General features: G+C 45.0%; 2 protein-coding genes across 5 annotated transcripts in view; one reads left to right on the plus strand and one right to left on the minus strand.

Annotated features, from left to right (window-relative positions):
• Positions 1-10,534, plus strand: part of LOC306659456 (5-hydroxytryptamine receptor 2A-like) — a 78,443-nt gene extending 67,909 nt beyond the window's left edge. Inside the window, exons 3-4 of the transcript XR_013763302.1 lie at positions 3,913-4,020; positions 10,521-10,534. The gene's annotated coding sequence lies outside the window, so the exon portion shown is untranslated. The remainder of the gene's footprint in view (positions 1-3,912; positions 4,021-10,520) is intronic.
• RUBCNL (rubicon like autophagy enhancer) overlaps positions 7,870-14,461 on the minus strand; it is a 42,443-nt gene continuing 35,851 nt past the window's right edge. For all 4 annotated transcript variants that reach the window (XM_079136989.1, XM_079136990.1, XM_079136991.1 and 1 more), the window contains exons 12-14: positions 11,293-11,446; positions 10,504-10,594; positions 7,870-8,739 (exon numbers count right to left, since the gene is read on the minus strand). In XM_079136989.1, the coding sequence (XP_078993115.1) occupies positions 8,627-8,739; positions 10,504-10,594; positions 11,293-11,446 (358 nt within the window). In that variant the 3' untranslated portion in view covers positions 7,870-8,626. The remainder of the gene's footprint in view (positions 8,740-10,503; positions 10,595-11,292; positions 11,447-14,461) is intronic.

The following is a 14,461-nucleotide window of genomic DNA, read 5'->3' on the forward strand; positions in this document are numbered from 1 at the left end:
ATGCTCAGCCTTTGGGAAAGACGCCACTGGGTCCACATTGGTGCTGAGGAAACCTGCTCTTCTGCACCTCCGAGTGCTGCTTGTCTCTTCCCAGTTCCCTATTTTCCACAGCATTGGCTTGCAGATATGAGTACTTGGTGCTCTGCAAGGCCGTTCTCAACCCTGAAATCCACACACAGTGCTGAGGACACCAGCTCTCACTCATATTATCCTCACCCTACATGTTTTACATTTACAACTCTTTTACTTTTCACAAGTACCTCACATGGTAGGTGCTAGTCCCTCCCCCATTTTATAGATGAGGAAACTGAGACACAAATAGTTAAATCATGTCCCATCATCACAGGACTAGAAAATACAAGAACCAGGATTGAAATCCTAGTGTTCTGAACCCTGATGTTCTTCCCCACCCCACCCTCTCGCTCCTCCATGACTAAACACAGTCACAGCAGCATTATGACAACAAGGACAATTGGGATTAACAGGAAGCCACTCATAGTATAGTACTGTGCTTTGAAATCATCAAAAAGGCAGGAAAAAAAAAAAACCAACTTTTTATTTGAATAAAGAGGCATGTTGTCCCCATGAGAATAAACAAAATCTGGTCAATTTGTTTAGTAAAAAATTATTCAGTTTAGCCCAGTTTCTTTAACTAGATCCTCTGTGGTACAAATGAGGAATGCATTGCATGTTGCATTTATGGAAATGCTTCATGGTTTCATAGGGGTATTCACATGACTATATATAATTGTCAAACTTCATTAAAAATGCACTTAAATGTTATTTTGTGGTATGTAAGTTTTAGCTCAATATAGTTAATTTCTTTTCAATGTTCTGTATGTGGGTCCTAAAAAAAAAAAAAAAAAAAACACCATCACCAGAACTTTCTAGACAGCCAAACAGAGAAGTACCCTGTTAAACAGTGCTTCTGAGACAGTGAAAGTTTTAGTGTTCCAGTTAAGAATGCAGCTGTCATGCACACACATACAAACTGAGAGCTTGAGATTTCTGCCAAGAAGTCAGCCTGAACATAACTTTTCTTTTATATGTACCTCTAATGAAAGAGCAAAAAGATTGCTCAAAAACAACAATGAAGGATTAAAGACCTGAATGGATGGTCTATTAGTAGGGTTCCCTAGAGGAAAAGAATCACCAGGAAATATGATTGTAGAAAGGGGCTTTATTAGACTAGCTTACAGAACCGGACGGTGGGAGTCCACAATGGCCTTCTGCAGGCTATAGAACTAAATGAACCAGTATCTGTGTTGTTCAAGAGGTTGAAGCCACAGAGAGATCAAATATGCTACCCATATCTGAGACCAAAGCTTTCCCGTTACTCCCCAGAGAATCACAGGCAGGGTCTGCTGTGGAAGAATAAAGAGCCAAGAGTCTGATGTCCTCAGGGGATCACAGTTGCAATCAGGAACCCATTCAAGAAGAATGGATCTTGCATCTGCTGCTGCTTCTTTGTTCTTCCAACTGTTATTCTAGCCAAGCATTCAGTCCATTAGACTGTGCTATCCCACATGCCACACATTCCTAAAGTCACCCTCAGTGACACACCCAGAAGCCTCTTCATCTTCAGCATCTCTTAATCCAATCACATTCACCATGACAGATGGGGAGGAGAATCACCAAGAAAACTCAGGGAGGTGCAAAGCCAGTATCTATGTCTTAACTGAACCTGCCATGTCTGGAGCGAACCTCCCATTGTTGTTGCTTTTCTTCTGCAGGGAACTGCTAGGAAGGCATGGAAACCCAACATGGACCAACTACCTGGAGGGGTGAGAGGTGGGGGTCTGGCAGGGGGCATCTAGGATCAGTCCTGCCAATTTGACCATCTGGGAACTAAAACAGAGACACCATGTCACATGCTCATCAACTTCAGGATGGAAAGGAGAAGATGTGGTTAAGAGAAGGGACCTAAAACTTGAGGTCTGTTTTCCAAACATTGAGAACTCTGTGCAGATCCACAAGCCATCATCATGCACAGTTGACCATGGCCACCGTGACCAGCCCCCTGGCATAACTGGCTAAGAAGTGACAAGTGCCCTGGAAGACTTAGCTAAGGAGAAGCATCCATCCAGCTTCCGGGACAGTTCAGGCTTGCCAGAAAAACACAAGGATTACACAGAACATACTCATAGTAAAATCATACTCATTTTTCTGATGTTCAAATTTAACTGAGTGACCTGAATTTCCCTTTGCCAAATGTGGCAACCCTGATAGGGCCTGTGCACTACCCACCCCAATTCATTAATACAAAGGCAGGCACCAGGGAAGATAGGTTGAATGTGGACAATCTGGGTTCCGACAATGACCAACGGCTTCCTGAAAGGACTGAGGGAATCCAATGGCAATTGACTTGTGCTCTGAGGTGAAAACCACCAGAACCAGGTTTTCATCAGAAGGGAGTGACTGACAATTCAAAGTTACCCCTTTATCATGATTTCCATCGTAACACCTTCACTTACACAGACTTATCACTTACATGATTTTGATGCCCACACCACCCTGCAAGCTCTGTGCAACACCCAATGTCAAAGCCTCAGACAGGTCAGGTAACTCGCCCCAGCTGCACTACTGCAGTGTCTGAGCCCCACTTGACTCATGGGTTTCCTGACTGCTAACCTTCTGCTCTGTGTTCTCAGGATGCTCAGGCCAAAGAATCACCTTCACATCCCAGAGACAAGTTCTCAGTGGGAAAGGAGACGTTGAGACACTTATTCCTTCTTATGGAAGACTCCTAGGGTCAGGTCAGTGGGAGGGAAGGAGAGGGATTGAGATGTGGGAATTAAACCAGGACTGAATCAAGAGGGAGAGAGAAGGTCTGACACTGGGATGGGCAGCAGTGCTGGGAGGCCTGAGGATGAATTTTAAATACAAAGTGTTAGATATTTTTAATAAATTTCATTATTAATTATCCCAAGGCCCACTGAGATAGTTTACCATTGTTCTACAAGTAAGCAACCGGAGTATCTAGAAATTTGAGCAACCTGTCACAGGTCATTTTATTGAAGTGACAGTACTTTCTCATTCTGACCCTGCATCACCATAACTCACTATGTCCCAAGAGAAACTGTGTGAAGATTTGAGGGTACAATGAGGGGAAACTGTGGAAAGGGCAAGAGGAAATTCAGCAAAGAGGTGCCTGACGGTGGAAAAGTGGAAAGTGTTTCCCTGCCTTTCATAAAATAAGAGGAGGAGGAGCTTGGACACCAGGCAGCACCTCCACCCTTGTACCCACTGAAGATGAGGTTGAGGATGGTACCCAGGAGAGGACAGAGAAATGGAGGCATCACTCTCGCTATTTTTTTTTTTTTTTTTTTTTTTTTTTTTTGGTACCAGGGATTGAACTCAGGGGCGCTCAACCACTGAGTCACATCCCCAGCCCTCTTTTGTATTTTATCAAGAGACAGGGTCTCACTGAGTTCCTTTGGACCTCACCATTGCTGAGGCTGGCTTTGAACTCTGGATCCTCCTGTCTCAGCCTCCTGAGCTGCTGAGATTTCAGGTGTGTGCACCCCTGCACCCGGGAGCTTCACTTTCTGTGCAGCTGGAGCACTGATCTGATCCTTAACGTGTCATCTGTTCTGTACAGTAAACTCATGAAAATTTTCAAAATAATTCTAATCCCACTTTACAGAGAATTAGTGCCATCGTTAAAATACGATGAACTTCAAGTCAGGCATGGAGGGACATTCCTCTACTCTTGGCTACTTCTGAGACTGAGGGACAAGGATCTTTTGAGCCCGGGAATTAGGAACCAGCCTGGGCCACCTAGTAAGACTCTATGTCTAAACATAAGTCCATATGAATAAAATATTTTGAATTTTAGAGTAGCCTGCCTTCTCTGTTGATCGTTCTAAATTTTTACAATGGGATTTGATGGCAACTTTTTTTTTTTTTAAGGAGAATGCAGGTAACTGTGGCAGATATTCCTGAGACAGAGGCAAAGAAGTGACTATGGGATTTGGCCGTGAGGGCATTATTAGTGAACTGCACGTTCTGGTGGGACAGGTGGGACAAAAACTCTAGTGAAAGTGGAACATGTTGAGGAGAAAAAAGGAGGGTGGAAGTGAACACAAAGCACAGACTTCTTTAAAAGTGTTGATACACAAAAGAGCAGAGCAGTGGAACTGAAGGTGACTGAGGGATAAGGAGCTGCCTCCCTCTGCTCATTCATTGATTTCCAATATGAGGAGGTCCAGCCACAGTGGGTCACGTAGAGGCAGGAGCACTTGTCATCTGTGTGCTGCTGAGGATTGAATGTTGGTGTCCCCCACAAATGCCCATGCTGAAATCCTCACCCCCAAAGTGACAGTATTGGCAGACGGGACCTTTGGAAAGGGATTAGGTCATGAGGGCAGAACCCTCACAGGTGGGTTGGTGCCCTTACAGAAGAGGGCCCCGTGAGGCCTGTGTCCCTTCCAAGAGGTGAAGACCCAGTGAGAAGGCAGGAAGCAGACTCTGAGCAGACAATGGTAATTTAAGGAATATTTATCTAAAGTTGGAAATCTGGCCCTTCAATGCTAAAGACAGGGGAATTTTCAAGATGGCAGACTAGAGGGTAACTGCGTTTCATGTTGCTCCAGGATTCAGGATTCAAGAAAAGGAGATACTGAGAGACTCAGGACCAACTCAGAGCCGCCTGGTGGGGCTCTCCTACTGGATGAGGCTCTCCAGATGGGCAGTAGTCTTGGAATGCAGGGAACTTTATGGAGTAGAGTTGCCCAGCGACACTCCCTCACTGGAGCGGTGAACCCGGACAATCAGGAGCATTGTAGAGGAGGGCCGCCCAGCGAAAGGCTTAGGCGCAGAGTGAAGGTCCCAGCCTGGGCGGCAGGACTGGACCCCATGGAATGTCGCAGAGGAGGGCTGCCCAGCCCAGGCAGTTGTTCTGGACCAAAGGGAATTTCTTGCAGGAGAACTACCGAGTGAGACTTCCCCACCAGGTGAACTGAAGGTGGAACTGAAGGTGACTGAGGGATGGGGAGCTGCCTCCCTCTGCTCATTCATTGATTTCCAATATGAGGAGGTCCAGCCATAGTGGGTCACATAGAGGCAAGAGCGCTTGCAGTCTGTGTGCTACTGAGGATTGGGTGTTTGTGTCCCCACTTATGCCCAGATTGAAATCCTCACCCCCAAGGTGACAGTATTGGGAGACGGACCCTTGGAAAGTGATTAGGTCATAAGAGCAGAACACTCACAGGTGGATTAGTGCCCTTACAGAAGAGGCTGCAGTGAGGCCTTGTCCCTTCCTTGAGGTGAAGACCCAGTGAGAAGGCAGGAAGCAGACCCTGAGCAGACAATGGTCATTTAAGGGGTATTCAGCCAAAGCTGGCAATCTGCACCTTCAAGCTGAAGACACCAACATAAAATAACAATGTTATCCAGGATTTTCAGAGATATCCAACTGCCAGTAAATAAAGCATCCTGTTCCAAATCCCCAGAGTGGTGCCTAGAAGCCTCCAGTCAGTCCATAAACCTACAGTCAGCCTGATTCCAGGAACAGCAAAACCTCACACACAGATTGCCCTCCTCAGTGGGAGCTGTTAGTCCATCATGGGAACCAAGGTTCCCCTCTAAACACAGGAATCATCTCAGGGAACCCACTTACACCTTTGAGTGATATTGATGACTTCTCCAGACCTCAAATAACCAGACTTGAGATAGTGATCAACCATACCAGTTTGACCAAGGCTGCTAACTTATGCACAGCTCTGGGCCTGCCCCAGTGCTTCCTCTATTTAAACACGAAGCTCTTGTCAGTATCCCCAATGACAGGGTTGAAGAGGCTGGCCCCTTGTCTCCCAGTTCAGTTCTACAGATGTAACTGCCTTTCCTGCCTTCACCACTGCTCTTTGATTGGCACGTTAGCACAGGAAGCAGAACCTAGTGTTTTGGGACCTGCTGGTGCTTGGACCTTTGCCCTAAAACTTTCATAGCAAAGGCTCTGAGGAAGAATCTCTTCCATGCCTCTCACCCAGCTTCAAGTTGCTGCCAACTATTCTTGCTATTCCTTGGCTGGTCCATATGTCACCCAGTCTCTAACTCCATCCCTCTCTGTGTCTTTTGTATCTAGATCTCTGAACCAAATCCCCTCTTCTTATAAGAACACCAGGCATTGGATCAAGGCTGATCCTAATCCAGTATGACCTCATCCTACCTTAATTAACTCTGAAAAGATCCTAGTTCCAAATACATCAGGAAAAGGTGCCTGGAGTGAAGGACTTCAATATATTTGGGAGACACAATTCAACACACAATAGCAGGTAATGTTCTCATCTTTAAACTGTAGACTGTAAACTGAGAGACAGTAATTTACCTGTGGATATCCAAAAGAGATGGTATGGCTCAGATTTTAATCTTTCTCTAATTATTTCGACTTATTGGGATCTTGCTTGTCGTAGGCCCTCTCCTGGGTGATTCATTTCCATTTCTAATCCTCAGACAACTAAATATGATTATTATCTCCAATTTTATAAACAGAGTTCAGACCACTGCAGAAGCTTGACCAGAGGTACACAGGTAGGAAGCAGGATATCTGGACTCAGTCCAAAGTCCTGGCCAGTAATTCCCACCCAGGTCAACATAGCAGAATGTCTTTGGGAATGCTTCCCCTCTCACCCCACACCCACTTCCTCAAAGTAATATAGCTCCCTCCTTCCTACAGGTGAGAATCACAACTGTAAGAGACACCTTACCAGAACTGTCCAAGAGAGGAGTGTAGAGACAAGAAATTCATCATTGAGGATCACAGCGCTGCAACCCGATGCCTCATGTGTGTGACGATCTGATGGGAAACCTCAAGTACTCATCCTCCTTACAGAAGCCAAGGGGGAGTTCGATGCAAAGACACCAATGAGTAAATCTCAATAAGCAGCAACATAGGCCACAATTAATTACGCCCCTACTGAGTGCTGCACACGTGCTGAGGATCACTTCTGTCCAGGCTCTTCCAACAAGCCTCAGCCTCAGCAGCTCCCTTAACACAAGGGAACAATGGGAAAACACCCCACCCCATGCCAGCAACAGAGGCTTGACTAGCATGAGTTAGCATAGGATCTGCTTAGATTATCTCAAACAGAGCCCACAGAAGTTGGGGCTGGGAACACAAACTTTGGAAGCAGGCAGACTGGAATGCCAAAACCAGTTCTAATAAGCACTGTCCAGGAGAACACAGCCCAGTTACTTCTCCTCTCTAAGCCACACTTTCCATACTTGCAAAATGGAGATACTCACACTTGCCTCAGAAAGGTGTTCCCAGGGATACAAACGTGCTGCTCTGACCCTTGATTCCCAACACGGAATAGGAGCTATGCTAAGAATGAGACAGTGCTTGAAATTTGATATTATTTCCCTATGTGCCTAAATTTCTACTTAAAAGAGAATCTGGTTCAAGGGAACAATGTGAACACAGCTTTGGCTGAAGGACTGGAGATGATGAGAAAACAACTGCAAGACAAGTCACCAGACTGATAAAAGACACTCAGTAGTCTTTCAATAGTCTTAATATTGTCTCACTGAATACAACACACACAGGGCTTGGCAGGTGTAGGGGACAACCTGTAGCACTTTACTGCCTGCCTGGGCTGCTTGAGAAGCTCATTCAGAGGAGCTTTACCCAGGACATGTGGATGCCAGGGAATACCACACCCAAGTCTGACATCAAGAATCACTTGGCCTGAAGATGTCCCAGGAAGGGACCTGAGGCTGGGTCCCTTTCTCAAGTGGGTGAATGTAAGCAGGAGATAAAAAAAAAGTTCACAAAATTTTCTGATTCACCTAATTTTGTTAATTGATACCTGTGATTTTAATGTCATTACTAGAATCACATTGTTCATTAAGAGTATTTCCCCCCAGTTTACTCAAGTCCTCAAATACCCATGCTTGGTTTTGTGTCTATGTTCCAAAGAGCAGGGATGAAGTTTTACTGCCAGGTCTCCCTTGACTTAGCAGGAACTCATGTGGAACAGAGATGGCAAACAGGCTGTGTGTGCCATTGCAACACTGCCACCTGGAGGCAAACATGTCTAATGGCATCTCCGGACCCACATGCACATGCTAAGTCATATGTGCTTTGGAAGCAAAGCCTGCAATAGGTATGGAAGGCTGACAGGATTACAAAACCGCATTTAGGTAGGAGTCTGTTTCTTGAAGGAAAAAAATCTTGAGCAAACAGATTTTGGGTTGCATTTTTGTTCATTGAAAGTACCAATTTCACCAAATAAGCTTTAAAGAAGAGGCACCGAGGAATTCATCTAGTCACTTACAATTTATACAACAGGCTCCAAGAGTAACTAAAGATAACTATTACAATACAACTTATGAATTGTCCAAAAAACTCTTAAATAATCCAAGCAGCAGCAAAAATGTCGCACGTATAAACACACCAATATATTACTGTGTAAACACATATTAGTAACAAAAATATGCTTCATAACAACAATTCTGCATTTTTAAAACATTAAATATGTACATGTATGTACACAGTGAAGTGAATTTGGCCCATCATTTTCCTTAAATTTAAAATTCCTGATACCAAAATCGAAGTGACAGTACTAGACACAAGTTGTTTTTCTCATAAGGCATGTTGAATGATGGCTCGCCATGCTCAGGGTCATCATGTTGCTGCGGAGGGCAAACTTTCCAAGAGTCTTCTCCGAGTGGTGATCCTGGCACATCGAGGGCACCTGGAGGACTGGAAGCACTGTTTGTGAAAGCAAGCCCTGCATGCTGCAAGCAAGAAGATCAGTTGTCAGCAAACACACCGTCTGGTTTTCTCATATACAAACGATGCTCCCTTCCAGGCAGGCAGGGGTGTGAATCAGAACCCAGAGTCTTACAATAGGTAATCAGTCAGGTTAAAACTCACAGGGGTTATAAATTACCCAACAAGTTAAGAATATGATGCCCAGAGGGTCTGATGGACATAGAAGATGCCACACAGTGTCCTCAGATCTTCCCAAGCATGGAGGCACGGGTTCCCCCATCCCTTAAGAGAATTGGTGGCTGATGGCCCTTGGGAGTTGGCACTGCTTCACTGGCAGTGGCCTTACATGGAGAGAGTTGCCTCATTCATCCTGCCAACTTCCTGGCAAAAGCCTGCATCAAGTGACTGGTCACTGTGCAGCTCGGAACCCAGCCAGCTCTCTGTCCCCAGATTGGGACAAGGCTGCAAGGCACCCCAGGTCCAGAGTTCCCCATGGGATGGGCTTTGGGCTTCAGTGTAACCACATGACACTTCAACTTTTCCCCCTGTCCACTCCCACTGCCTTCACGGCTCCCACAGAGATGTTTTCAATGCAGATTCTTGCCTCTGAGTCTCTTGCTGGGGAACTGTCCTGCAGGCCTGCAACACTGCTTAAACGGACAGGAGACACCACCCTGGGATGGCCTCAGAGGAGGGTGCACCCACACCGAGGGACTCATTGCTAAGATCTCTCCTATAAAACATGAATCCAGAGCACAGGATTCCATTGGGCACAGATAACCTAGAATAATCAATCACCTCCGGTCTTTTTGTAAAGAGCCAGAGAGTAAAGGCCATGTGGCTGTATAACAGCTCCTCAACTCCTCCAACAAGACACAAATGGAGCAGGAGACAATACTTCAATGTTCAAAGTAACTGTGATCCAATTACAAAACAGGGGCAGGCCCAGGCAAAGGCAGGAATGTGTCCTCTATCCAAGCCCCCAAGAGATCTCATCCCTGCCCAACCAAATACTCCTCTTGTGTACCCCAAACTGAGTCATCCCCAACCTACAACACAGCCACACACCAGGATCATTGTACTTTTAAAACATACCTATGCCCAAGTTAGTAAGCTATTATGCAGCTGAAGTTAACTTTGTGATTCAGTCATTAAACTTAAATGAAGTTTGCAACAAAGCTAAGCTATTAGTAAGCTGTGTGATGGGCTGACAGATCTGGTTCCATGAGAATGTGATAGGCCAGACTCTAAGGGAAATGAATAAACAAACTCTATTTTGCTCTGAGACTCCATGTTATGTAGGAGATAAGCTTCTCCCACGGGAACACCCCGCCTCTGTGCCCATCATCAGTTACTTAGTGTGACATGTTTAATAATATACAATGACAACTCCTATGTAGTAAAGAATTGCTCTCTTCTGATTCCTATTGCTCCTAAACAATGTACCATATGAATAGTGATTGTGTGGATGTTAGCAACCATTCTTTAGTTTGTACCTAGGTAAGGGTCATTTTGACCCACTTCCCCCTCTGTTGCTGATCTCACAATGTTAGTTTGTAATTTCGAATCATAGCAACAAACACTTATGATTAATGTGATTTTTGATGTAAGAACCCCTACAACCCTGTGGTCGGGCTATTCTCCCACTACCATTTTTGGGGGCATTGTGTGAGACAGTCAGCTGGCCAGCTTAATAAATACTCTCAAATTTGGACTTCTCAGTGGTGATCGGTCTGTTCTTAAGTTGTGCCCCATAACAAGCTGGTGCTCTCCACTCATTAAAATACCTGAACATCTTCTACAGGTTGCCGTCTGAAACGGGAAGATGACAGTTGTGCTCCGGCAAAATTCGCAAATGAAGCCCTTTCCCTGACAGAGCTGTAAAAGAAGGCACCAGAAAGTCAGGAACTGGAAATGCTTCTCTTGATGCAGAAACTGAGTTGCCACTTTACAGAACTTGATAATCATCAATTTTTGAATGTCTATGATTTTAGCCTCTGAAAGAACAGATCAGAACTGAAACATAAAAGGGCATATACATCGATTTCTCACCAACACACTTCGAAGCAGAGAAAGATCATGATTTTATTATTCATGTGTCCCTTGATAGTTGCCCAGGCTGGCCTCAAACTCCTGGGCACAAAGGATCCTCCTGCCTCAGTTGGGACGACCGACGTGTGCCACCACACCTGATGCTAAACTTGGGTTCTTACGTGATGGCATTTCATTTCCATGCTACACTTGAATCCTCCAGTCCATGTAGACACAGAGCTTCCTGCTCTGTTACATCCTGAGTCCACGTGGCTACTTCAAGCAGACTGGGATCCAAGCCGCACCAGCACCCAGACTGAGTCACAAGGCCTGGCTTGCAGCCCAACTCTAGCAGTAACCAGCAGGATGATTGGGGCCTGTTACTTCACAGCTCTGAATGTCAATCTCCTCATCTGTAAACAACATCCAGGGCACTGCTTTCCGAGTTTGTGGGAGTTAGTGGGCTCATGTACTGAGCATACTGCACAGGCCCTACCCAGCATGGGAACAGGTCAGGGACCCACCTGCTTCTGGACAACCCTCACCTCACAGTCAGCCACGTGCGCAAGGGCTGCTTTCAGAACGTCCTTGAGCCAGGGTGCCAGCAGCCCTCTCTTGGTCCTGAGGAGGTCCTCCAGGGAGAACAGGTGGAGCTCATCAGTCAAGTGTCTGGGAACCTGCTCCAACTCCTTTAATGCACTGCCAGAGAGGAAGCAGAGGAATTCAGGAAGCCACCCACACAGCACACAGGGACAGGAAGGACAGGCCACGTGCTTTTACTTAAAACTCATGACAAATTTTTTTAATCAATTTTTCTAAATTGCCATGAGAACACCAGTGAATCTTGCGTACCACTCTACTTAATGCAAGTTTGCCTCAGTGGCCGGAAGAAATTGAAATTGCATGAAACGTGATTCCCAGAAAGGAATGAGCAGAAAATGCAACTCTGGCAGGTTGTCCAAGTTCTCGTTGCCCAGGAGAAAGTGGAACACTTTATTTTATTTTTCTTCCTTTCCTTTTCTTTCTTTTTTCAATTTTTTTTTTTATTTTTACAGACTGCATTTTGATTCATTGTACACAAATGGGGTATATCATTTCGTTTCTATGGTTGTGCATGATGTAGATTCACACCATTCATATAATCATACATGTACATAAGGTAGTGGTGTCTGTTTCATTCCACCATTTTTCATACCCCTACCCCTCCTCCCTCTCATTTCCCTCTATGTAATCTAAAGCTCCTCCATTCTTCTCTCACCCCCCAAGTCCCCACCCCCATTACATATCATCTTCCACTTATCAGGGAAAACATTTGGCCTTTGGACTTTTGGGATTGATACTGGAGATGGAGCCCAGGGTTGCTCTACCACTGAGCTCCATCTCCAGCCCTTTATATTTTTTATTTTGAGATGGGTCTAGCTTATCTGCCAGAACTGGCTTTGAACTTGTGATCCTCCTGACTCTGCCTATAGGATTACAGGTATGTGCCACTGTGCCTGCTGGAACAATTGATTTTCAAGGCTTAAACATACGTAGCTAGGGGCTGAGGAGATAGCTCAGTCGGTAGAGTGCTTTCCTTGCAAGCACAAGGCCCTGAGTTCAATCCCCAGCACCGCAAAAAAAAAAAAAAAAAAAAAAAAAAAAAAAAAAAAAAATATGTAACTAGTACCTCTTGATTATCATGAAATCAAAATGACTACACTGTTCACGCCAACTTGATCCCAAGGCTACCTGTGCCAGTGACGGTTGTCTCAGCCGGCAGGAGAATGACTGCTCACAAACAGGTGTGTGACTCCAGACTCATGAGTCCAGCACTGGACCAAGACTCAGGCATCCTAGTGCCAGCAGTCATGGCCACCTGAGTGTCCCAAAGGCAACTGAGCCTTAACCTGCTCTCCTCCTGAATGTCCTATATCAGTCGTGATGGCATGGCTCAATGTCTTCCAAGACAGCCAGCGCCTGTTCTGCACCTGGAACTCTATTAACACCATAGTGGTCTTAATTCCCCATCCAGCATGGGACACTCACCCACGCTGCACCCTCCGGGGAAGGTCTGGATCCCTTTTTTTGATTCCTTCTTACCCTTCAGGCTCAGGTTTTTCCCCCAGGAAGCCTTGCCTACTCCCACCCCCACTCCATCCCTGAATGAGCTCCATGCTGCCTCTGTGTCCTCAGGGCACCAGGAACACGTGTGTGACACGCAGTCTGACAAGGAGCTGTCTGACTTGCCCCCTGCTGCTCACACAGATTTGCTAATTTTTTAATTTGAATCATGGAATTGCTACTCCAGAAGGTTTTGTAGGAGGGAGAATGTGTGGGTTCTGCCAATGTCATGAACGAAAAAAACGGAGGCCCTCAGAAGCATTAACCCGTCAGGCTCCTGTCCAGCAGCCACAGATCCACACACACAGTCCTTCCAAGGAAATTAAATCCAAAAGCAACCTATCACCGTGAACAAAGCTATAAATCTAAACAAAATATTTTAAAAGTCTATGACTTCATTTATTATAAGGAACATCTTAACCCCCTTGACTCACTGACTCTTCTTCCACTTAAAAATCAACTGCGTTCCTGTACATCAGTGATGAATCAACCAAAAGCAAACTTAGGAAAACCATACCAGTCACCATAGCCTCAAAAAAAAAAAAAAGTTGAAAATCCTTCTAACAAGAGAGGTGAAAGACCTCTTCAATGAAACAACAGAACACTAAAGAAGGAAATTGAAACTTTAAAAGACAGAAAAATCTCCCAGGTTCTTGGATAGGTAGAATTAATATGTTCAAAATGGCCAAACTACCAAGAGCACTACGCAGATTTAATGTAATCCCTATTAAAATTCCAATGATGTTCTTCATAGAATAGAAAAGCAGTCATGAAATTCATTTCAAAAAGTAAGAGGCAACAAAGCAATCCTTAGTGAGAAAAGTGAGGCAGGAGGTATCACAATACCAGACCTTAAATCATACTACAGAGCTACAGTAACAGAAATGTCATGGCCAGGCACAGTGGCACATGCCTGTAGTCCCAGCAGCTCTGGAGGCTGAGGCAGGAAGATGGCCAGTTCAAAGCCAGCATCAGCAAAAGCGAGGCGCTAAGCAGCTCAATGACACCTTGTCTGTAAATAACATACAAAATAGAGCTGGGGATGTGACTCAGTGGTCGAGCACCTGAATTCAATCCCCAGTACCCCCCAAAATGGCATTGTATTGGCACCAAAATAGACATGAAGAACAATGGTACACAAGAGAAATACATATAGATACAGTTCTCTCTAATAGACAAAGGTGCCATTAACATACATCGGGAAAAAAATAACCTCTTCAAAAATGGTCCGGTATAACCCAGAATAGCTAAAGCAATCCTTAGCAGGAAGAATGAAACAGGGGGTATCACAATACCAGAACTTCAACTATACTACAAAGCAATAGTAACAAAAACAGCATGGTATTGGCACCAAAATAGACAGGTAGATCAATGGTACAGAATAGAGGACACGGACACAAACCCAAATAAATACAATTTTCTCAAACTAGACAAAGGTGCCAAAAATATGCAATGGAGAAAAGATAGCCTCTTCAACAAATGGTGCTGGGAAAACTGGAAATCCATATGCAACAGAATGAAATTAAACCCCTATCTCTCACCCTGCACAAAACTCAACTCAAAATGGATCAAGGACCTCAGAATCAGACCAGAGATCCTGCATCTTATAGA

The sequence above is a fragment of the Sciurus vulgaris genome, assembly GCF_902686455.1.
Source record: "Sciurus vulgaris genome assembly, chromosome: 4".
Lineage (NCBI taxonomy): Eukaryota > Metazoa > Chordata > Mammalia > Rodentia > Sciuridae > Sciurus > Sciurus vulgaris.